This window comes from Xyrauchen texanus, chromosome 18, assembly GCF_025860055.1.
Source record: "Xyrauchen texanus isolate HMW12.3.18 chromosome 18, RBS_HiC_50CHRs, whole genome shotgun sequence".
NCBI classification, from domain to species: domain Eukaryota; kingdom Metazoa; phylum Chordata; class Actinopteri; order Cypriniformes; family Catostomidae; genus Xyrauchen; species Xyrauchen texanus.
In genome coordinates this window covers 37,614,389-37,639,691 of record NC_068293.1, presented here as the reverse complement: position 1 = coordinate 37,639,691, position 25,303 = coordinate 37,614,389, and the positions used below count along the sequence as shown (strand labels likewise).

Below are 25,303 nucleotides of genomic sequence, written 5' to 3'. Positions count from 1 at the left end.
TTATTGTTTTAGCAGAATTTCAGGTTCAAAATAATTTTTTGCCTAAAAATTATGCACCTAACATTGATGATCAGGGCTTTTTTATAGATCTTGAAGGGATGTTGCAAGCTGCTTGCACCCCTCATGATATAATATTGGGAAGAGACTTTAGTCTTTTGATGGACTAAGTACTTGATTATAGTGAAGCAAATGTGTGCAAGCCCCCTAGAGCAACATTGATGTGTAAAAATCTTGGTCTTACAGATATTTGGAGACTTTTGAACCCATCTGGTAGGGCCTATACATTCTCTTTATCAGTCCATAAGATTTACTCTACAATAGATTTTATTTTATATCTAAGTCCCTCATTTCATCTGTTGTTGATTGCTCAATTGGAAACATTTTATTCTCATATCACGCCCTGGTGTGTTTAGAGGTTGTGGCAGCGGGGGCGTGGTCAAGCGCCCGTCCAGGGGAGAAAGCGGTAAGGGCGCTTGCACCTGAGATAAATTATGTCTAAAACCTGTCTCTAATTTCAGTGAGCACGGGGAGAGAGGCATAAAAAGCAGCCACAGAACCTCCAGAGGAGAGAGAGTCTGACACAAAGAAGCCTGCTGTGTTCTTTGTGTACATAAAGCTTGAGAGACTACATGTCTGTAGAACTGCTGAGGGTTAAATTAAACATTTCCTGTGAACTTGAAGCCCCTGTTCCCTGTGTCCTCCTTCCCTCCTTGGAGAGTTGTATCACAGAGGTGTTGCCACATATGGAGAAAAGGAAATCATATAGTTGGTGCTTTAATACATCCCTTTTGCAAAGCCCTGAATTCCAACAAATGTTAAAGGCTGAAATTAGTGTTTATATGAAGACCTGGTCCTCAGTATCCTCTGTGGGCATGGCTTGGGAGACAATTAAGGTGATTCTTAGGGGCCGGATTGTACAGTATGCCTCATTCACCCAAAAATCCAAAGCACAATAACTTGTGGAGTTGGAAGGAATTATTAAAAGTGCCGAGGCAGAGCTGAATGCAGAATGTCATCTGATGAACTGATTGAAATACAGATATAGTACTATTTTGTCACAGAAGGTGGAGTTTTTAATATTCAGGGCAAGACAGTCATACTTTGAGTTGGGGGACAAGGCATGAAAACTTCTGGCTAGATATATTAAACAGAAAGTCTTTTTCATTCCCTCAGTGAAATCTGCAGGTTGTGAGATATTTACCTCAGCCATTGATATTAATAATGCTTTTAAATAATTGATCTCTATAGTTCCACATCTTCTGTGCACCACATCGAGTGGTGCTTAGAGAAGGGGAAGGTGGTGGCATTCGAGGAAATGTCATGTTGAAGGCTGGGGAACTTAGATTTATCTAATAGGAAATGGGGCAGCTATTTGGTGTTCTTGGAGGGCTTTCAGGGAGGGGCAGAGGAGAGAGAAGTATATTTTTAAATGTGTGATTTTTATATATTTTTTGTGTATGTGTGTGTGTGTATACTCATGTGTGACCATAGGGATGTTTGTTGAGGGTCAGGGTGGGGTTGGGGATTGGGAGGGGGTAATTGTGGAGGTTAAATGTTGATTCTGTGAAAATATGTTTTTCTTTTCTTAGTTAATTGTCTGAATCAATAAAAACGGTTAATCAGAAAAAACGCATTAATTATGTTAATGTTAACACATTTTAATGTTAAAATGTAAACATAGAAATGAACATGAACCAAGATTAATAAATGCTTTAAAAGTATTGTTCATTGTTAAACTCTTAGGTTAACTAATGTTAGCATATATAACTTTATTGTATATATCTTAATAATGTATATTTTAAATGATTATGATGATTTAACAAAAGATGTCTCAATTCATAAAGAGCAAGATACCCTTATCAGCTTTTTCTCTTGTTCAAAAATTATGGAATTTATTTATTTATAATGTATCACTCCTTTTCCCCAATTATACAGTGTCTGAGGAGATTGAAAGCAGAGAGGAGATTACTGTCCAGAATGAACAGTAAGTTGCACAATCAAAAGGGCAAGGAGTCATTAGTTAATACAATGGCCATTCTCAACACTGCTATTTTTGAAAAGCTGTCAAGTGAAATTTGAGGTCTAAATCCATAGTGATCATACACCAGGCAGTGCAATGAGACATGTATGTATTTAGTTAATTTTGCATTCATTGAAGGTCAAAATAAGGAGAGATTATGATAATAATAATAATAATAATAATAATAATAATAATACAACACCTTAATCACAGATAATGCTATCCAGAAGAGATTATGTATATTTCTCAATATAGGACCCCAAAATTAACAGATAAAAAATAGGCAATGTGCTCTGATGTTTTTACCAAGATTGTTTGAGAAAAGCATAGAAGTTCGATTTGAATGGGCTTAAAAATGTCTCCATCTGAATAGGGCTTTTGACCTTATTTAGTGAAAGGGATAGCCAAAAGGAAACATACTTTTAGTTTTTATTTTAATTACTTATTTTGTGTGTCTTTTATTTTAAACAAGGACTGACATTGAAGCCAAAGAGGACACCATGTCTGAAGTTTCCATAGACACTGGAACCCCTGCAGCTCCATTTTTTGTGAAGAAGCCAGTGGTTCAGAAACTAGTCGAGGGTGGCAGTGTTGTCTTTGAGTGCCAGATCGGAGGCAGCCCTAAACCCCATATTTACTGGAAGAAGAGTGGAGTTCTACTCACTACTGGATACAGGTTTGATTTTGTGCAAGTGCAGCTCTGATTTAGGTGATCTGTTTAAAGCAAAACAAGTAAGCCCATCCTTTCCTTGTCAATTTAACAGATATAGAGTTAGCTATAACAAGGACACAGGGCAATGCAATTTGGAGATTTCTATGACATTTGCTGATGATGCTGGAGACTACACCATCTTCGCCAAAAACCAACATGGAGAGGCCTCTGCTTCCACAAGCCTCCTTGAGGAAGGTTAGTTTTGACTGAGACAAACCTTATTAATGAACAATGTATGAAAGTGACCAGTTTTTAAAAAGACTTTTAATAAATCTAAACTTGTTTGATTACTAATTAAACAAGCTGTGAACCAAACAATCAATTAATTACGATTAAAAAAACGATCAACATTATGATATGCTTCTACAGAGGAATTTGAATCCTATATGAAGAAACAGGATGTGACATACACAACGGAAGTGACAACAGTGGCACAGGAATCCAAAGTGGCGGATGTGCCCCCTTTTGTAAGTGAATATGAAAAAGTGCTTATGCAGCGGAGGATGGCTCAACAAACACGAATGATGCAGTCCTTCATCTCAGAAATGGTATGAACAAATATATGGGTGACTTTATGATTAAGGATTTAAGTAATTTATGTAATGTGATTTGTTATATTTAGAGGACTAGTTGACCTATTCTGTCATTATTTACTCTCCTAATGTTGCTCCATTACAGCCTGTTCTCTACGGCAGTGGATAGTGCCTCACTTTAAAGCTTTAAAAAGAATCCAATTGTATCCACGGCAAAAAAAAATAATAGTCCATGTGTCATGGCTCGTGTGTCATATTGGGGTTGTTTGAGAAATGTTGGGTTGTTTCTAACCAAAACCTCTCGTACATGTATGCCTTCGGTAGACTTTGAATATGATGCATGAGCCACATAAGAGAGTCATTCGGGTTTGGAACGACATGAGAGTAAATTAGGATAGACTGTTATAGTATGTTATATATAGAATTATGTTTTAATTTGCAAACATAAATGCCTCCAAGAAATTCTGAGAAATAATTGATTTAGAATTCATTAAAAAAAAAAATAACAAATTGCATTTTTTCAGGAGTTTCAAATTTCTGCAGTCGAGCAAAGAATGATCCAAGAGATTGAAATCCGCATCCTTAAAATAACATACCAAGAGATTGTGATGGAAGATGGTGAGGAGATGGTCATGAATATTGCCGAGGATGAGGTTGTCGGATCCTCATTTAGCACTCCAGTCAAAAGCTACAGAATTTTGGAAGGAATGGGTGTCATTTTCCATTGCAAGATGGAAGGAAAACCATTGCCAAAGGTAAGTGATAATTGTATTGAAGGGCAGTATTTTTTACTGCAACATCTCTAGAAAGGTATCTCATTACCTTTTCTGTGAGTTAAAATGATTTCATATAATTCGTGTTTAATAGATTGCCTGGTATAAAGATGGCAAGCACATTAGGCACGGAGGCCACTATCAGATGGAGCTTCTTCAGGATGGCAGAGCCAGTCTACGCCTTCCTGTGGTGCTGCCAGAAGATGAGGGCATTTATACTGCATTTGCCAGCAATATGAAGAGTAACGCTGTCAGTTCCGGAAAGCTCTATGTGGAGTCCACTGCAGCTGCTCAGCCTTACTACCCTCAGACCGAAGCAGTAAGGAGAGTACAGTGAGTGTCACTTTGCATAACTCACCGAACTTCATTAACTTTACTTTATCGCTGGATTGATTGTTTTGTGAACAGGATTGAATGTTCTGTGGTTAAGGAATACAAGTTTAAAGAAATGTGTTATGTTTTTACTATTTTTAGGTCTTCATCTCCAATGTCTGCACCCTCAACTAGCTACTCCCCTGGTTGTTCTCCTGCACGGTCTATTAGCCGTTCTCCTGCTCGTAGACTTGATGACACAGATGAGTCCCAACTGGAGAGGCTGTATAAGCCTGTGTTTGTACAGAAGCCATCATCCTTCAGGTGTTCTGAGGGACAGACTGCAAGGTTTGATCTGAAAGTAGTTGGAAGACCCATGCCTGACACATACTGGTTCCAAAACGGTAAGTGGTATTCAGCATTAAAGGGATAGTTTTCCCAAAACTGAATGTCATTTACTCACATTTATGTTATTCCAAACCCATATCCATTGAACACAAAAGGAGATGTTAGGCAGAATGTTGGCCTCAGTCACCATTCACTTTCTATACATCTTTTTTCCATGAAATGAAAGTCAAATGGTGACTGGGGCTGACATTTCGCCTAACATCTCTGTTTGTGTTCCTCGGAGGAAAGAAAGTCATAGAAGTTTAGAATAACATGAGGGTGAGTAAATGATTACATAATTTTTAATATTGGGAGAACTATCCCTTCAATTGCTAATTTATGTGTTCTTTTATGCTTTCTTGATGTTTTCTTTCTTGCTTGAATATATTTGTATAAAAACATAATAGAAACCGACTCGGTTACTAACGTAACCTCGGTTCCCTGAGAGGAGGGAACGAGTATTGCGTAAGTAGCTTACGCTATGGGAAAACTCTGTTTCTCGAGAAATATTGAAATCTTTATGTAAAACGCATTGCAGCTGCACAGCAGACAGTAATGAGCGAGGCAGCTCGGTCATTGGCTGTGCTGCGGCAACTGCTCGAACCAATGACGGGGCGACTCTGAACGCGCGACGTTAGTAACCGAGTCGTTCCCTATCGAGAGGTCTCTCCTATTGCATAAGTAGCTTACGCTATGGGAACACCCTGCAAAACGCCGTGCGTGCTGACTTCGCTCTATAAAGCCAGAGGCAGATGCCTGAGCCTTAAAGCAAAGTGATTATTCCACGAGCCGGCCAACGGCGAGCTATATAACGGGATAACACAGAGTGCCTTTGCCCCAAGGTGGGGCGCTCATTGTACAAACACAAGCACATATCTTATGTACTGAATTTTCTATGTACTGATATGCATAAAAAATCCTTTAAGTCGGTCAGAGACGGACCTTGTAAGGGAGGAGATAATGCTCAGCATATACATACTCCAGTCCATTCTACAGTCAGGCTGATAGAATGTTGGAATGCATTTTTCTATGTACTGGCATGCATAAAAAATCCTCTAAGTCAGTCAGAGACGGACCCTATAAGGGAGGATATAATGCTCAGCATATACATTCTCCAGTCCATTCTACAGTCAGGCTGATAGAATGTTGGAATGCAATGAGGGGACCTGTAGGTTATAAAACCTGATAAATGTTGAAGGCGAGGCCCAGCCCGCCGCCGCACAAATATCTTCAATGGGTATCCCACGAGGAGGCCATGCTCCTCGTAGAGTGAGCTATTCTTTGCTTTGAGACTGCGAGACCTTTAGTGCGGCCGCCAAAGCATACGAATAATTGTTCCGTCTGTCTGAACAGGGCAGAACGTTCCAAATATACTCTGAGCGCCCTGACCGGGCAGAGTAAATTAGCGTCGCTTTCGTCTGCTGGGGACGATAGCGCTGCCAGAGATATCACCTGTGCTCTGAAGGGTGTGGAGAGCACTTTAGGAATATACCCGTGCTTTGGCCTAAGGACAACTCTGCAGTCGTTAGGTCCAAATTCCAGGCAAGCAGCGCTTGATGACAGTGCGTGCAGGTCGCCCACTCTCTTGACTGAGGCGAGCGCCAGCAAGAGCGCAGTTTTGAGCGAGAGCTGTTTAAGGTGCACGGTTCGGAGAGGTTCGAACGGGGCAGGTCCCAGATCGGCACCGAGGGGGGGCGAGGAGGGTTCATCCTCCTAGCGCCTCTTAGGAAACGAATGATTAGGTCGTTTTTCCCTAATGAATGTCCTCTATCAGGATTGTGTGACGCCGCTATGGCAGCCACATAGACTTTGAGCGTGGAGGGTGTGCGGCCTCTCGCACGATTTGGGGTTCAAGCTCTTGGTATCACACCAGTCACTGAACACTTTCCACTTTTGGGCATATAAGCGCCTCGTAGAGGGTGCTCGTGCCTCAGTGATGGTTCTCAAAACTCCACTGGGGAGGTTCTCGGGAACCCGTTGAGGGGCCATGCATGGAGGGCCCACAGATCGTGGCGGGGATGAAGAATCATCCTGTTGGCCTGCCTGAGGAGGTCTAGCCTCAACGGAATCGGCCATGGGGCAGATTGCATCATCTGCATCAGTTCTGGAAACCACGTTTGGTTGTTCCAGAGTGGGGCTACCAGGAGCACTGCACATCTCACTTCCCTGATCCGACTGATGACCTGAGGTAGCATCGTGATCGGGGGAAAAGCATACAAGGGGCGGCTCGGCCAGACTTGGGCGAAGCGTCCGTGCTCTTTGAGAAGAAAAGGGGGCATTGCGCGTTTTCCTGGAGGCGAAGAGGTCGACCTCTGCCTCGCCAAAGTTTTGCCATAACCACTGAACCGTCAGGGGTGGAGAGACCATTCTCCTGGGAGAACCTTGTCTCTGGACAGCATGTCTGCTCCCTGGTTCAGGAGCCTGGCACATGCGCTGCTCTCAGCGAGCGCAGGTGGTGTTGTGACCATAAGATGAGCTCCCTGGCCATAGAGTGCAGGGAGCTCGACCTGAGTCCACCCTGGCAATTTATATATGAAACTACCGTCATGTTGTCCGTTCGGACCAGGACGTGTTCGTTTTTCAGGTACGGAAGCAGGGCTCTGAGAGCCAAGGCGACCGCTTTCATTTCCAGACAGTTTATATGTAGGCGCTTTTCCGGGTTTGACCAAAAGCCGGATACAGGCCTGCCCTCGTAAAGGGCCCCCCATCCTATTTTGGAGGCATCTGTCATGATCATTTTTCTCTGCGTATTTATGCCCAGACTCACGCCGGTTTGATACCAGTTGACGGCTTTCCAGGGCGTCAGGGCTTTTATACAGCCGTGATTCGCTCTGATCAAAAAGTGGCCCGAGCGCCACGCGTGAGTGGGGACACGGCTCTTGAGCCAGCGCTGGAGAGGACGCATGTGCAACAATCCTAGCTGGAGTACCGCTGATGCCGAGGCCATGAGACCGAGCATTCTTTGAAATCGTTTGACGGGGGCGTGTGCGCCCGTTCTGAATGATGTTGCAAGGCGTTGAATAGAGAGCGCACGCTCTGATGAGAGGCGCGCTGTCATCTGCACTGAGTCTAGCACTATTCCCAGAAAAGAGATATTCTGGCTGGGGGATAGCACGCTCTTTGCAAAATTGATTCTCAGACCCAGGCATTCTAGATGGCTGATAATCCAAGATCTGTGCGTCGTTAACTGACCCTCTGATTGTGCTATGATTAGCCAATCATCGAGGTAATTCAGTATTCGCACTCCCCGCTGTCTCAGGGGGGAAAGTGCCGAGTCCATACATTTCGTGAATGTACGGGGGGCCAATGATAGGCCGAATGGTAGTACTGTGTACTGGTATGACTGTCCCTCGAAAGCGAATCTCAGAAAAGGCCTGTGATGAGCGCTATCGAATGTGAAAGTAAGCGTCTTTCAAATCCACTGATAGAAACCAATCCCCGGGGCGAACTTGCGCGAGGATATGTTTGGTTGTTAACATTCTGAACGAGCGAATCATTAAAGCTTTGTTCAGATGTCTGAGATCTAGGATGGGGCGGAGGCCACCGTCCTTTTTTTGGGACGAAAAAATAGCGGCTGTAAAAACCCGCCTCGCTCATAGAGGGAGGAACAGTTTCTATAGCGCCCTTCTCTATCAGTTTGAGCACCTCGGTGTGTAGAACATGTGACACATCTTTCCTCACTTTCGTCTCGACCACCGCTGAAAAGCGGAGCGGTCTGCGAGCGAATTGAAGTGAGTAACCGTGATTTATTATGTTCAAAACCCATTTCGGCATGTCGGGGATTTTTTCCCAGGCTTTTGCTCGCACAGATATGGGCTGAATGCTGGCTGGGGGCATGTCGCTGTGACGTATGGGCCCCACCGGCAAATTGCCTTGTGCTAACACTGAGTTTACAGCTCTCAGAGGCGCAGGTGCGCGCTGAGCAGCCGTGATTGAGTGCCGAGTGCAGAGGTGCGTGTGAGAGTACAGGCACGCGTGCTATCTCGAAATGCTTGCAGCATGAGTCGGAGAAATGCTTGAAACTGTATGAACAGAGTTTTCGGGTGGGGGTGCATACATCGTAATAGGCACGCGCTCCACATTCATAAAGCTTCCCGCTTTTAGCGGGGTGTCTCTTGGCTCGCGCATCGCATCTGTGATGTTTGCGGCATGAGACAGAGAACTGTTTGAAACTGTATGGGCAGCACTTATGGGTGGGGGTGCATATACTGTAGTAGGCACGCGCACCACTTTCATAAAGTCTTTAGCTCTCGGCGGAGGTTTTTTGGCTATGCATACAGTGTTTGTGTGTAGGGGTGCATGCAGGACAGCAGGCACACACGCTACCTTTATAGTATTTCCCGCTTTTACTGGGGAAGTGTTTATAACTGTGGGAACAGTGCTTGTGTGTAGTGGTGCATACATGACAATAGGCACACGATCTACATTTATTGGACGTCCAGCCTGAGCTGGGGAAGTATTTGGCACTGTTTGGACAGTATTGGTATGTGGGAATGCGCACTTTAGTTTGGACATGTGAACCCTTAGTGACACAGGCAGAAAATGACTCTTTTCGTGATTTCTGTGTGTCGCCGTTAAAACGGCGTTTGATTGCAGGTGAGCGAGTTCTGTGACTGGCCCACTGACTGCTGTACAGACATTTCCAACCGCCTGTAAGGGGACTGGGTAATGTTTTACATGTTTTAGAGAGAGTGGTCCGGCCTTTGCGAGACAGGTACTCTCTCTTTTTCTTCCTTTTGCTAGGAAGACTTACGAGGCTCCGGGTTCAGCACGATCTTGGGCCAAGGACCTCGTTGCTCAGGCGGCTTTCTTCGGCCAGCGGAACGCGAGCGGCGTCGAGCGTCCGTTTCAGGTCTGCTCTTCGGCTTTTGGGAGACGGGAGGGGCCGCCCTGGCTCGCTGCTGCTGCTGAGGCGGTTTCTGGTGAGACGAGCTGGAGCGCTTGGGCAGGAAGTGACGCATAGCTTGCGAATCCTTCCGGGCCTCAGTGAAGCGTTCAGCGAATTATTTTACCGCTGATCCGAACAGGCCGCTTGGAGCGATAGGCGCGTCAAGGAATGGCGCCTTATCCGCGACCTTCATCTCCGTTAGTGTCAGCCACAGATGGCGCTCAAGGACAGTCAAATTAGCCATGGCCCGGCCGATGGATTGGGCAGTGGCCTTCGTGGCTCACAGGGCTATGTCAGTGGCGCTGCGCAGGTCCTTGTAAGCTTCAGGTTCAGGTCCAGACTCGTCCATGGTGCGGAGAAGTTTGGCCTGGTAAACTTGTAAAACCGCCATTGAATGAAGCGCTGACGCAGCTTGGCCGGTGGCGGCGTATGCGCGACCGGCGAGAGCTGAGGTGGATCTGCAGGGCTTCGAGGGATGAGAAGCTTTGGCTTTCCATCCGGCGGTGGAGGGTGGGCACAGATGGTTGGCCACAGCCTCCTCGTGGGGCGGAGTTCCCTCGTAGCCTCTTTCTCTTGCGCCGTCCACTGAGGAGAGCGAGGAAGAAAAAGAAGGTTTCAGGCTGAGCAGAGTCGCGGGGCTTTCCACAACTTTGTGAGTTACGTGCGTGCACTCGGGAAGAAAGGAGAGGGTCTCTGTCAAGGGGCCTGCCGGCGCCCTGCAGGAACCACTCGTCCAGCCGGCTGCGGGCGGGTTCTTCCGGAGAAGACCAGTCAAGCCCGAGGTCTTCTACGGCTTTGGACAGGATGCGGACGATCTCAGAGTCCATGCTGGTGCCCGTGCTCATGTCCGCTGATGTCGATGGCGTGGGGTCGAAACTCGAGCCCGGCCAGTCGTCGGATGCAGCGTCAATAGAGAGGCTGTCATCCTTTTCATCGTCGTCCCCTGACGCGCCAAACGAGACGAGACCCACCGCTCTGCTGGAGGGGTGCTGGTCCGTCTTCATAAAATGGACTGGCAGCGGGGAGATCTCAGGCAGCGGTGAAGCACACAGGGACTGGGCCGGCGTGACGTCACCGAAGTCTACGTGCTCTGGCAGCCTCTGTGAGCGGCGCTTTTTCTTGCGCGGCTCGAACGGAGGGGCGGCAGCACGGTGGAAGCAGGCTCGATTGCGCGAAGCGGCAAAGCGAGCGCAGCTCGGCGAGGCCCAGGGAGTCACATTCGGGGCATCCGCCCTGAATGAGAGCAGCTTCTGTGTGGTCCGGTCCCAGGCAGCGAGTGCAAATGATGTGACGATCCCCATCAGGAAGAGGGCCTCTGCACGAGGCGAGGCTGAAGGCATTTGCAACAACGCCTTGAAAAAATTGCTCTTTTACTAATCAAAAGCGTCGCAGGGGTGAGCGCTTGCAGTAAAGGATATAGCGTTGCGCGCCGGATGGCGTAGCAAAAGGCTTCGAAGGCGGCTGAAGATGCCGCCGTCCTCTTAGCGGTCCTGCTGTAGGCTTTTCGACGGCGGGCGGAAGACTCCAACAATCTGGAGAATCCAGCGAAGAGAAGGTCTTTGCTGAAGGAGATTAAATCTAAAGGAACTCGCATGATGGGGTGCCCATTATATAGCCTGGCTATGCAAATAGCCAGGCTATATGAACCTGTTCATATAGCCCCGTCGGGTCGCGCGTTCAGAGCCGCCCCGTCATTGGTTAGAGCAGTTGCCGCAGCACAGCCAATGACCGAGCTGCCTCGCTCATTACTGTCTGCTGTGCAGCTGCAATGCGTTTTACATAAAGACTTCAATATTTCTCGAGAAACGGAGTTTTCCCATAGCGTAAGCTACTTAAGCAATAGGAGAGACCTCTCGATAGGGAATGAAAGTTTATTGTTTTTCCTTGATTATTATATTTACCAAAGGGCAACAAGTGGTCAATGACTACACCCACAAGATTGTTGTAAAGGAAGATGGAACTCAGTCAATGATTGTAGTTCCTGCAATGCCTCAGGATTCTGGAGAGTGGATTGTAGTTGCTCAGAACAGAGCAGGAAAGACAACTGTTTCGATGACTCTCACTGTTGAAGGTAACATAATTTTATTGTTCTGGAAAGTTGTTTTAAGCTCTAGACTTGTGTGACACATTGCATAAACTTGTCTTATCTTTTACAGCAAAGGAAAATTTGGTCCGACCTCAGTTCATAGAAAAGCTAAAGAACATCAGTGTTAAGCAGGGAAGTTTAGTTGAGTTGGCAGTGAAAGCCATCGGAAACCCACTTCCTGACATTGTCTGGCTTAAAAACAGTGATATTATCTCTCCTCAAAAATACCCTCACATCAAGTAAATTATTTTCTTCTCAAATTTAAAATTTTGTTGAGTTTTGGCTAGCTGTTTTATGTTATTTATCTATGTTCAATGCTTTTATTTCAGAATTGAGGGTATCAAAGGAGAAGCACATTTCAAGATTCGACAGACCTTTGCCTCAGACAGTGCATGGTACACAGCCATAGCTATAAACAAAGCTGGCAGAGTTACCACCCGCTGCAGAGTCAATGTTGAGGTAGAGTTCACCAAACCCGAACCAGAAAGAAGACTCATCATTCCCAAAGGGACCTATAAGGCTAAGGAAATTGCTCCACCAGTGATTGAACCTCTGCATCATCGCTATGGCCAGGAACAATGGGAAGAGGGTGACCTCTATGACAAGGAAAAGCAACAGAAGCCACATTTCAAAAAGAAGCTTACTTCCGTCCGAATTAAGCGATTTGGTCCTGTGCGCTTTGAGTGTAGACTCACCCCTATTGGTGACCCAACCATGATTGTTGAGTGGCTGCATGATGGCAAGCCACTGGAAGCTGCTAACAGGCTGCGCATGATCAATGAGTTTGGTTATTGCAGTCTTGATTATGAAGTTGCTTATTCCAGAGATAGTGGTGTCATTACTTGCAGAGCCACCAACAAGATTGGTGCTGACCAGACCTCCACAACATTGATTGTGAAGGATGAGAAGAGTCTAGTAGAGGAGAGTCAGCTCCCAGAGGGAAGGAAAGTGCAAAGAATGGGTGAAATGGAGCGAATTGCTCATGTAACTGGAGATGAAATGACTGAGAATACCAAACCAGAGATAGTCTTGCTTCCAGAACCCATACGAGTATTTGAGGGGCAAACAGCAAAATATCGCTGCAGAGTGATTGGTTACCCAGCTCCCAAAGTCAACTGGTACCTCAATGGACAGCTCACTCGGAAGAGCAAAAGATTCAGACTGCACTATGATGGTATTCACTACCTGGAAATCACAGACTGTAAGTACTATGATTCTGGAAATGTCAAAGTGTTGGCTGAGAACCCAGAGGGTACAGCTGAACACACTGTAAAGCTTGAAATCCAACAGAAAGAAGACTTCAGGTCAATTTTGCGCCGTGCTCCTGACATGAAGGCTCCGGAGGCACCTGGCACTGAACCTGGCCGGGTATCCTTTGATATTGTGAAGGTGGATAAACCAGTAGAGGCTTCACAAGCAAAAGAGGTTGTTCGACTGAAGAAGGTGGAAAGACTTGTTCATGAAATATCTACAGAAGAGACGGAAGAGCTGCGAAGCAAATTTAAACGCAGGACTGAAGAGGGGTATTATGAAGCCATATCCTCTGTTGAGATGAAGTCTTGTAAGAAGGACGAGGCATATGAAGGCATGTTAAAGAAGAGAAAAGAAGAGCTTTTGCACTGGACCAAAGAGGTGTCTGAGGCTGAAAAGAAGAACGAGGAGGAAGAAAGCAAACTTACCATTCCTACAATTAAACCTGAGAAAATAGCCCTCTCTCCTAGCATGGAGGCTCCAAAGATCTTGGAAAGAATTCAGAGCCAGACAGTTTCTCAGTCTGATGAAGTTCGCTTCCATTGTAGGGTTGTTGGTAAACCAGATCCAGAGTGTCAGTGGTTCAAAAATGGAATTTTACTTGAGAAGTCAGATTGTGTTTATTGGTACTGGCTTGAGGACCATGTCTGTGAATTGGTGATCAGAGATGTCTCGGCTGAGGACTCTGCTAGTATTATGGTCAAAGCTATTAACATAGCTGGTGAGGCCTCAAGTCATGCCTTCCTGTTGGTGCAAGGTATGTATTGTTTGTTAATCTTGTGATTATTGTTCATCTAATTACTAAGTGAGGTTATCTAATAAATGCTCTGTTGTGTTTTTTGTTTTGCTTTTTTTATATTTTTTGCAGCCAAGCAAGTCATATCTTTTACCCAAACCCTAGAGGATGCAAATGCAAAAGAGAAAGACACAATGGTGACCTTTGAGTGTGAGACAAATGAGCCATTTGTCAAGGTCAAATGGTTGAAGAACAATGCAGAAATTTTCTCTGGAGACAAATACAGAATGCACTCTGACAGAAAGGTGCACTTCCTGTCTGTGTTGATAATCAATATGCAAGATATTGCAGAGTACACCTGTGTTGTAGCTGACAATGACCACATAAGAACTACTGCTAAACTTCATGTTGAAGGTTAGCATACATTTATCCAATTTTTCTTTCATTTGTTGCTTTTTTTATTTGAATTTTTAGAGTTGCATTTGAAGTTTTGGTCAAATGTACAATATTATCTGTTATACAGGTGCACCATTGGAAATTGTGAAAAATCTGGAAAGTGTTGAAGTGCCCGAGACATACTCTGGAGAGTTTGAGTGTGAACTGTCCCGTGAGGATGCTGAAGTTACCTGGTTCTTCGAGAACAAAGAAATTGCCCCAAGCCTAAAATATGTTGTGTCATCTCGCCGTAGCCGACACACCCTATCTGTAAAAGATGTCAGGAAGGAGGACCAGGGAAAATACACTTTCAAAGTGGGTGATCTGAAATCAAGTGCCACACTGAAGATGAAATGTAAGTAGAATTGGAATATAATCTTCTATAAATGTACCCAAGTTAATAATTGTTCTAGTAAAATATTTTTTTTTAGTAAAATCTTAAGTAAACGATGTTCTTCTTTCCTCTCATTTCAGTGCGCCCTGTAACTCTGATGCAGGGACTCTCTGATCTGACTGTCTGTGAGGGTGATATAGCCCAATTGGAGGTGCGATTCTCTCAGGAAAACGTGGAGGGAACATGGATGAAAAATGGTCTGGCTATCTCTGCCACTGACAGAGTTCACATTGTCATTGACAAACTTGTCCACAAACTTCTGGTGGAAAATGTCAACAGAGATGATGCAGGAATGTACTCATTTGTTGTTTCAGTTCAAGGCATTTCTACAACTGGAAAACTGACTATTCAAAGTAAGTTAGATTTAAAAGGTGATGCATACACATTTCTAAAAGCTAGAATACTGTTTAAAGATTGCATACACTATATGTAATATTTTTTTTTATTAATTTTTTTACAGCAATTGAAGTTGTAACCCCTCTAAATGATGTTCATTCCATTGAGGGTACAAAGGCAGTGCTAGAAGCTAAAATCTCTGCCCCTGATGTTGCTTCTGTGAAATGGTTCCAAAATAAAAAGCTCCTTGTACCTAGTGAAAGAATCCAGATGGTTGCCAAAGGGTCCAAACAGAGACTTGTCTTGAACAGGACCTTTGCTTCCGATGAAGGACAGTATAAAATGGTCATTGGTAGAGTGGAATCAACTTGTAAACTGTCTGTTGAGAGTAAGTAGAAAAAATACCAATATGATTTCTGATAACAGAAATGATTATTTTCATTGTGTGTGCCTAAAGATAGATGTCATGGGTTCCCTTTGTTAACTAACATATTTTGTCTTGCAGAGGTCAGCATCATCAAGCACATGGAGGATTGTGTGTGTGCAGAAACTCAGAATGTCACCTTTGGAGTTGAACTATCTCACAGTGGAATAGATGCTTACTGGACCTTCAAGAACCAGCCTCTCAAGGCCGGAGCCAAATACAAAATTGAATCCAAAGGGAAGTGCTATAGCCTCACCATCATCAATGCCATGAAGGATGAAGAGGGCCAGTATGCATTTGCAGCGGGTGAAAAGACATCCGGTGCAAAACTTACTGTATCAGGTATGGCATTTGTTTTTTTCAAATGCGGCTAAGCTGGTTTGCTGGTCTTAACTGGTTTAAGATGGTCTTCCAGCCTAACAAGCTGAAAAGTGTCCAAAACCCATTTTGACTAAAGACAAGCATATCATTTTAGAATGGTTTATATAGTCTTTTTTTTCAGCAGGCATGTTAACATGCAATATACACAAATGCTGCCTCACGTTTGTTTTTCTTCCACTAGGTGGTGCTATAAACAGGCCACTTTGTGATGTGACTGTGGCAGAATCCCAAACTGCTATGCTGGAATGTGAGGTTGCCAACCCTGACTCTGAGGGAAAATGGCTTAAAGATGGCCACCCTGTTGACTTCAGTGACAATGTCAGGAGCGAAGATATAGGTGCAGTCCGCCGACTTGTCTTTGTTATTACAAGACCACAAGATATTGGAGAGTACACCCATCAAGTTGCAAATTCCAAGACATCTGCCAACCTAAGTGTCGAAGGTACGTTTGACCTTTTTTGTTTGAGAATTTAATTTCTTTTCCATTACATGTAACTGATTTAAAATGTGTATTTTATAGCTGTAAAAATCAAGAAGACATTGAAGAACCAAACAGTCACTGAAACACAAGAGGCAGCATTTAGTCTTGAACTCACGCATTTAGATGTGAAAGGATCCCAGTGGATCAAGAATGGAATAGAAATTGTCCCCAGTGATAAATATGAGATAACTTTTGAAGGCATGGTTCACACCCTGAAGATCAAGAATTGCAACTCTCAAGATGAATCAGTCTATGGATTCAAACTTGGAAAACTCTCTGCTAATGCTAGACTGAATGTTGAGAGTAAGTAAATAGTTTGACTAAAATAAAAACAAGTTGGTCTGGAACCAAACCAAAGAAGAAAAAAAAAGATCTTTGATCCTAATTTGCATTTTATTTCTCTTGCAGCTGTTAAGATTGTGAAAAAGCCAAAAGATGTGACTTCCCTACTGAATGGAACTGCTTCTTTTGAGCTTAGTTTGTCCCATGATGACATACCGGTTAAATGGTTATTAAAAAACCAAGAGCTAAAACCTAGTGCCAATATTCAAATAATGTCAGAAAGGAAAGCACACAAGTTGGTCATTCAGAATGTTGAAGAAAGCAATGCTGGAGAGTACACAGCTGTAGTTGGACATTTGCAGTGTAGTGCTTCTTTACATGTTGAATGTAAGTACAAATTATAAGATGTCACCATTTTACAAATAATAACATTGATGTCTAATACACATCACTAACTTCATGCAATGGTTGTTCCAGCTTTGAGAGTCACAAAGCCCCTGAGGAACATTGAGGTTCCAGAGACCCATGTGGCCACATTTGAGTGTGAGGTTTCACATTTCAATGTTCCATCCACCTGGCTGAAAAATGGAGTTGAGATTGAGATGAGCGAAAAGTTCAGGATTGTGGTGCAAGGCAAACTGCATCAGCTGAAGATCATGTACACAAGCGGAGATGACTCTGCCGAATATACCTTTGTGTGTGGAAATGACAGAGTCTCTGCCACACTGACAGTTAGCCGTAAGTTCTATTCTATAGTTGTTATTTTTGGGTATTGAAATATTCACCAGAATTTAGAATATAATAGAATAGATTTTTATTAGCCAGGTAAGATTACTCTTACAAGGAAATTGACTTGGCAGTTGCATACAAAGGACATACATTAAGACAAAGCTGCTCATAAGTACAGACATGTAAAGCAATACATATTTATTTATATACAACAGTTAGTTCCGGTCCTCAAATCTGATTGGACGAGAGACGTTCCATGAGCACTGATGGTCTGACACCATCAGCACTCAGACGCTTCTCTGTGTGTGTGTATCACTCTGCTTGTGTTTGTGCAGTGTGAAGTGAAGCCGCTTCAGCCGTTTACATACAACAGCTCTCCGTGATCACATGTATTACTAATACTAAAGCTAGGAAATAGTTTTAAATGGCTTTAAATGAACAACTTCAGTATTACGGCTAATCACAGCTGAGAGACAAAACAGACTGATTAATTACACAAACTGAAGGCGCTTACCTCTTATAGGACTTTCCACACTGGAGTGGAAACACTGTTTATAATTGGGAAAAATATCCCCATTTGGACCACTAATTTTCCACTAAGAATTCTGATCTTCAGAAAGCTGACAGCATCTCTGCTTGGGTGTGGCAACAGGTGACCACACATGCTCTGTATCTCTCTCTCTCTCTCTCTCTCTCTCTCTCTCTCTCTCTCTCTCTCTCTCTCTCTCTCTCTCTAAGTCTCTCTCTCTCTCTCTCTCTCTCTCTCACACACACACACACACATACACACACACACACACACACACATCCATCCATACATCCTTGCTTATCCAATAACTGCGTAATAAACTAGTTCCATGCACAAATGTGTTTTATGACTGTACTCAGTTTTTCCTAACTGACCGAAGAAGTGCTGATGTAGGGCCACAGAAGTGCTGATTTAGGGCCATATAGCACTCTGGCTCATGTGATACTGCTTAAATATTATAAGACTGCAAGAAATTGTAGTCAGAGTATTTTAGCTTCTAAGCCATGCAAATGCCAGTGTACACCTACAGTACAAGTTAACAAAATAAACTTTGATCTGAAATACACATTTAAAGTCTCTTCCTTCCAAGAAAAGAGACTTATGATGCACTACTATTTTTGTCCAATCCAATTCTGTCTAGAATGAGTATGCCCCTCCCCTAAAAACACCTGCAAATGAACAAGTAGCAATTTATGATTTATGGCTCTGATCAGACTGATCTCACAGTGAAATCGGAAAAAGTAGTTGACATTTCTTCAGCTAAAATCTGTCTGTGCATGCTACAATTTGAAACTCTGCCCCCAGTGGTAGTAAGTACCACAGCAGTAAGTAATGTTTGGCCTATGGGCACGTGTGAGCTCTATTTACCAAAAGTAATATCCACTGAGGGGTGCCTAAAGTGAGTTTTGAAGCAAGTTGTTTTGAGCTGTACAGGCTGAACCCACCTCCCCAAACCTAAACTTTACCATCAGTGGAGTAAAAATGTAATGTTACAGGGGATACAACATGCATCAGGGGAAGGAACACATGCTGGAGCCGATGCAAAAATGTCTGATAGGAAATGGCTCTGGTCTGTGAGTCAGAATAATGTGTCCAATTCTAGGGTACTGGAACTCTCGGGAGACACATGCCAACAATAGGTGTGATCATGTTGCTCTGACATAACTAATACCTACTGGATATTTGGGAAAAAAACTACCTTTGATATATCCCACTCCAACTTTCGGTTTCTTTAGGAAATACATAAACACAGGACAGAAAACTGTGCTCGTTAAGCGATATCATTGGCCTTTAAAAATTATACGGAATTTATAAAATTCAGTCAATAAATGTTTTATCTTTCTCCCTTAGCTGTTCTCATCACATCTATGATGAAAGACCTGAATGCACAAGAGAAGGACACCATCACATTTGAGGTGACTGTCAACTATGAAGGCATCACCTACAAATGGCTGATGAATGGAGTAGAAATCCGATCAAGTGAAAGATGCCAAACTCACACCAAGCATTTCACTCACTTTCTCACAATCCGTAATGTTCACTTTGGAGATGTTGGAGAGTACAAATTTGTGGCCGGATCTGCTATAACATCAGCAAAACTGTTTGTTGAAGGTGAAATGCGTTGCATTATTAAATTATTCTTCTTATTTAGATTTTGTATGTTCTTTCTGTTCTGATCTTGTAATTTTCTTTTGTGATCAATTTAAGCTCGTGTCCTTGAGTTCACCAAGCACATCAAAGACATTAAAGTTACTGAGAAGAAGAAGGCTGTTTTTGAATGTGAACTCTCTGAGCCTAATGTCACGGTAACATGGATGAAAGATGGTCAAGAACTTGACATTTCTGAAAGGCACTGCAGATATTTATTGGTTTTCCCTATCCATACACAGTTTTCCTCTTTGACATTTGAAGTGCAGTGTCCTAATGGAGATATCATCTCCACCCCTTAGGTTCAAAGTCTCCACAGAAAGACATGTGCAACGTCTGATGATCCAAACGGTGTGCATGTCTGATGCCGGTGAATACTCTGTGGTTGCTGGCTCTAGCGTATCTAAGGCCTACCTCACAGTTGAGGGCAAGGATGTGCATATCAGTGAACCTGCAGAGAAAGAAATCACTGTAAGTACCAAGTTGTCTTCTTGGCGTGTATCACTATATTATTAGAATATTGACAAATGAAGATCTGTCTATAAACAATGAGTTCATTCATCTCTGTAATCTAGGTGTTTGAAAGACAACGAGCTACGTTTGAATTTGAGGTCAACGAAGATGACATTGAGGGTCACTGGCTAAGAAATGGAGTTGAGATCCAGTTCTCTGTAGATCAGCGCTTGCGCTATGTGGCTATTAGAAAAATTCATCGCCTGACAATCACAGCAACCAACAGAAGTGATGCAGGACAATACACATTCATTGCTGGAAAGAACAGGAGTGTGGTGACCCTACATGTCAACAGTGAGTGTCATCTTAAAGCTTTGTAACTCTTCTAGTCTGGACTGTAATGATGTTTATGCAGTGAGATACAGTATTATATCAATATTCATATACATGAATATGCAGTACATGCATACCTCGAAAGTGTATGATGATTTTCACTGTTGGGGCTTCGGAAGTAATGAGTAATGTAACATATTTACAACACTAGAGTATAGATTACTGAGTAAAGAATATTACCATAGTTTGGTTTCTATGGATTTCTTTTTTTTTCCTTTCGTGTTAAACATGGGAGTATAGCCCTCTTCTATTGACATGAAAAAGATACTTGAAAACTTTATTTACCATCCATAGATAAGTTTTCAGAAGAATTAAAATATCCTTTTTAACAGAAGACAACCTCTAGTTAAGGTTATCCTTTTGAAATATCAGTGAGTTTGTCATTTATGAGGCTTTTATGAACATTATACTGTATATTGAATAGAATTTGTCCCTGTACTATTATGTTGCATATGTTTTATTCTTTATTGCATTAAGTCCCTGAGCCACCTCAGATTGTCAGGCATATGCAGCCTCTGTCTGTTGAAGCTGGCAAACCTGCACGCATCTCTGTTGAGGTGACTGGAACTCCTCAGCCCCTGGTGTCTTGGTATAAAAACTCTCAGGCTCTGTCTTCTGGCTTCAAGTGTAAATTCCTCAGGGAGGGAAATGAGCACGCTTTGCTGCTCATAGAGGTCTTCCCAGAGGATGCAGCTCAGTACAACTGTGAAGCAAAGAATGACTATGGAGTAGCCACAAGCTCTGCTTCACTTACTGTGGAAGGTAAAATAAACAATAATGATAATACTAAAAAAATTAACCTGAATTAAATGTAACAAATTTACAGTACTTAGACCTGACTCTGTCTTTTATTATTATACCAATTTATCCACAGTTCCAGAAGTTGTTTCCCCTGATACTAAAGCACCACTATCACCACCTGTGGTCATATCACCCGTACGTAACACTTCTGCCAACGAAGAAGTATCTGCCAGTTTGCAGTGCCGAGTCTCAGGGGAAGGTAAGTTCAATTACCATACGTTGGCATGCACAAACAAACAAACATACATTTACAGTATACAGCAGAGGTGGGAGCAAGTCACCCATGTTCAAGTCACAAGCAAATCTCAAGTCTTAACCATCAAGTCTCGAGTCAAGTACCAAGTGCAGTGCAGACAAATAAAGCAAGTCAAGTCAGGTCAAGTCAGTGACTCACCTCAAGCAAGTCATGATGAGTTTCAAGTCGAGTCAAGTCACAGTACTAAAATAAATAGAGGTTCATTTTTTAAATAAATATTTATTTTTGCTCTGAAAAGATATTAACTTATATACATATCTTTACATAATTTATTTATATGAAAAAATAATTTATTATAACACAGTAATGTGTTACACTGGTAAATTATAACACAGTAATATGTTATACTATATATATATATATATATATATATATATATATATATATATATATATATATATATATATATAATAAATGCGTTAATGAACATGCATGGTATTTTTATTGTGGGCACTTAAAATACTGTGAATACTTCTAGATACCTTATTATCTGAATTGTTTAGATTCTTAGAAATAACCTGTTAAAATGTATAACACTCTGTGTATGCGGTGTAAAAATGCAGTCAGATTTTCAAATTGAACAAAAATGGCAGACGGGCTGAATGAAAATGCAAATTCGCTCTCTGACAGTAGGTGTCGCTTATGGAACAGCAGAAATATAGCTGTTACCCTGGTAATGCCTGGGTTATGAAGATACCTACAATGTACCCACAGATTCAACTAGGTCATCCAAATTAATGACATAGTTTGTGCATCTATCAAATATGTATTGGTAAAGTGTAAGAGTTTAAGTTTATGAGTATATTGTCATATGTTCAAGAAGTTACAAATTACAATGAAATTCTTACTCTGTGAGCAACCTCAGACATACTTTAAACAGGATATATAGAGGAGAGGAAAAAAATATAAAAATTACAATTAGTGCACAAGTAAAAGTGTATACACATACATATTAGTGTAAACATCCATCCATCCATCGTCAACCGCTTATCCTGTGTACAGAGTCACGGGGGGCTGGAGCCTATCCCAGCTAACATTGGGCGAAAGGCGGGGGACACCCTGGACAGGTCGCCAGTCCATCGCAGGGCCACACATAGACAGACATACACTCACACTCACCTCCACATCCACATCCACACCTAGGGCAATTTTTTTTGGAGACACCAATTAACCTAGCCTGCATGTCTTTTGGATGGTGGGAGGAAGCCGGAGTACCCGGAGAGAACCCACGCAGACACGGGGAGAACATGCAAACTCCACACAGAAAGGCCGGGGCAACCAGGGTTTGAACCCACGACCTTCTTGCTGTGAGGCGACAGTGCTAACCGCTGCACCACCGTGCCGCCGTTTAAATAAAATAGTGTACAATAGAAAGTGCATTGTTAAAATGGAGGTGGTCATGTGCAAAACCTGCGGCGGTAGTCTCAGTAGTGGTCCAAAATATGTAACATTCATAAATATGTGTAGGCAGGGTGGGGTAAAACACCTTACGAACAGAGGGGAAACTGTGTCTGCAGTGCTGGGAGGTGGGGCAGTGGATGAGAGTTGTTCACAAGCCTGATGGCCTGCAGACAGAAACTGTTGTTTCATTATGAAGATAGGTTTTTATTTAAATATATTTTATTTTATATCCTCTAAAAATAATTGAACAACATGAAGGTATTTTGTCTATCTCTATTTAAATAGAAAGGCAGTAGACAAGCGATGTTACAGCTGTAAAATTAGAAGTGCACAAATAGATTTGTCTGCACAGGTTATAGTGGATACAGTATCTAAAAGGTTGACCAAAAAAATGCTGCTGCCAGGCATAGATCTGGTAGAGTCAGAGACAAATAATAAAATATAATCTTCATAAAGGTGTCTATAAAGTAACTTAATCAACCCAATAAAAGTATTCCCGAACCCATACATTTCAAACATTTTAAAAAGATAATCCCATTCTAACATATCAAACGCCTTTTCGGCATCAAGTGAGATGGCAGTAACCGGAATCTGATCGTTCACCACAGCCTACATGACACTGATGAAAAGCCTAATGTTATCAGAAGAGTTACGGCCCGAATAAACCCCACCTGATCTATATGTGTAAGAGAAGTCATAACTTAATCGGTTAGCCAAAATGTTTGACAATATTTTAATGTCCAGCTGGATCAGAGAAATTGTATTGTACCTCTTACACTTGTTTGGATATTTGTCCTTTTTAAGAATCAGACTGATTCGGGCTTGCGTCATGGTTGGCGGAAGCTTTCCATTCTTTAATGATTCCGTATAAACATCTAGCAAAATTGGAGCCAGTTCTGTAGCATAAGATCTAAAAAATTCAATGGCAAAGCTGTCTGGCCCCAGAGACTTGCCTGTAGGCAAGGCCTTAATTACCTCGCCAAGCTCCTCCAAGTTTTTCTCAGAATAAAGATAATTTATTTGTCAGTTTATGCAGTTCTAATGGTTCCTCATCAGTAGAAAAAGATGTGGAACTATAGAGATCATGATAGAATTCTTTAAAAGCATTATTATTATCAATGGCCAAGGAAAATATGGTAAAAAAAGACTCTCTCTGTTTTATATATCTAGCCAGAAGTTTCCCTGCCTTGTCCCCTGACTCAAAGTATGAAGGAGTGTATCGAATCTCACCGGTTTATGTCATAAAAAGTATTAAAACTAGCAAAGTGCACAGAGCTCGCCATTCACACGTCCAATCCTCGCATAACCCACCCCCCCCCGAATCCTGTCCTTGAAACAGAAAAAAATGCACGAGCAGACTGTTTTCCCTCTAAGGTTTGTGGTTTGTGTAATTATTATACAAGAAAGTATAAATACTAGATCACACTATGCTTTGAGCATGGAAAATTATTTCCGACAATGCAACAGACCAGGATATGAAGTAACGCACGAGAGCTTCTTGTTTTCATAAGTAATAAATCACAAATAATATTATATTAAAAATTTTAGAATATACTGTCTACTGACTTCAACACAGCAACAATAAAAACATACAACTTTGAAATATGGTTTCTTTGATTTGAGACAAGAGGTACATTTTCTATTGTTCCACATTTTCTCATCATCCAGATTTGCAGGTCTGATTTTGCCAAACTTGAACTGTCCTCTGCAACATAGTCTTCCATATTGAAATGTGTTTGAGTGGGAGTGAATGGAGCACATGTAGTGTGACCGCCCCTTAAACCTGAAAAATGTAGGCCCTCAGCAAGAAGGCACTTGCTCATGCAAAGTTATTAGTGCTTCTGGAGAAATTTTAACATGCAGGACTCTCTTGGTGTCAGTATGGCAAATGCATGCTCCCCTTACAATCTTGTTAACACGTACAGATAAACTGATTTTTTTTCACTCATGTTTCCTCTCATATTACTCTATTTTACAGTCACAAAAGTACGAGAGGAGATTGAAGCAAAAATTGAGGAAGAAGTCAAAGGTAAGATCAGTTTAAAGTTCCTCTTAATAATGATGTTTCTTTATGAGCTATTGAATTTAACATTTTGAGCATATTGTCAGGTAATGACTGTTTGTACAAACTGCATGCAAGTGGATCCTCTTTAATGGGAACACTTTCAAATGTCAAAATTTGATATGTGAATGGTTGAAATCAAGTGTTTCTGCATAGCAAGCAATTTGATTGATAAAATGCTTGCTGTGAAGCACTTTTGCAAAGTGGGGTTTTGCATCTATCTATTCCACTTGAAAAGCATGAAAAATATTTTTCTAAAAATAAAAGGTGCAGGATGATTGGTCCTTTAAAAGTTCCAGACCACAGGAAATTATACTTTAAAAGATATGGGAGTAGCCACATCTTTTAATTGCTTCTTACGTTTCTTGCATCTGGAACACCTTCCTGCAAATATTTCTTAGACTGGCTTGCAGATAGCAGTATGTTATTAATGTTGTTTGCTTTTTTAAATAACATGGTTATACCTGTAAACTATATTAGTTCGAATAAACGCCTTCTCAAAGAATTCTAGAGATGTTTTAATGACCACGCTCTTTTTTAATCAATAGAAAGTGATGTTTCTCTACAGTTAATTTATGAAAGATTTCCGTCATTCTAAGGA

General features: G+C 42.2%; 1 protein-coding gene across 1 annotated transcript in view; it reads left to right on the top strand.

The window, feature by feature from the left end:
* Positions 1 to 25,303, top strand: part of LOC127658675 (titin-like) — a 49,361-nt gene that overhangs the window by 15,429 nt on the left and 8,629 nt on the right. Inside the window, exons 10-35 of the mRNA XM_052148084.1 lie at positions 1,936 to 1,984; positions 2,493 to 2,696; positions 2,785 to 2,927; positions 3,102 to 3,280; positions 3,790 to 4,020; positions 4,133 to 4,371; positions 4,513 to 4,754; positions 11,532 to 11,696; positions 11,782 to 11,950; positions 12,041 to 13,719; positions 13,831 to 14,112; positions 14,222 to 14,488; positions 14,608 to 14,880; positions 14,988 to 15,251; positions 15,369 to 15,629; positions 15,850 to 16,110; positions 16,189 to 16,452; positions 16,558 to 16,818; positions 16,909 to 17,169; positions 19,040 to 19,300; positions 19,397 to 19,538; positions 19,639 to 19,807; positions 19,912 to 20,143; positions 20,660 to 20,944; positions 21,057 to 21,182; positions 24,619 to 24,669. Coding sequence (XP_052004044.1) covers positions 1,936 to 1,984; positions 2,493 to 2,696; positions 2,785 to 2,927; positions 3,102 to 3,280; positions 3,790 to 4,020; positions 4,133 to 4,371; positions 4,513 to 4,754; positions 11,532 to 11,696; positions 11,782 to 11,950; positions 12,041 to 13,719; positions 13,831 to 14,112; positions 14,222 to 14,488; positions 14,608 to 14,880; positions 14,988 to 15,251; positions 15,369 to 15,629; positions 15,850 to 16,110; positions 16,189 to 16,452; positions 16,558 to 16,818; positions 16,909 to 17,169; positions 19,040 to 19,300; positions 19,397 to 19,538; positions 19,639 to 19,807; positions 19,912 to 20,143; positions 20,660 to 20,944; positions 21,057 to 21,182; positions 24,619 to 24,669 — 6,960 coding nt within the window. The remainder of the gene's footprint in view (positions 1 to 1,935; positions 1,985 to 2,492; positions 2,697 to 2,784; positions 2,928 to 3,101; positions 3,281 to 3,789; positions 4,021 to 4,132; positions 4,372 to 4,512; positions 4,755 to 11,531; positions 11,697 to 11,781; positions 11,951 to 12,040; positions 13,720 to 13,830; positions 14,113 to 14,221; positions 14,489 to 14,607; positions 14,881 to 14,987; positions 15,252 to 15,368; positions 15,630 to 15,849; positions 16,111 to 16,188; positions 16,453 to 16,557; positions 16,819 to 16,908; positions 17,170 to 19,039; positions 19,301 to 19,396; positions 19,539 to 19,638; positions 19,808 to 19,911; positions 20,144 to 20,659; positions 20,945 to 21,056; positions 21,183 to 24,618; positions 24,670 to 25,303) is intronic.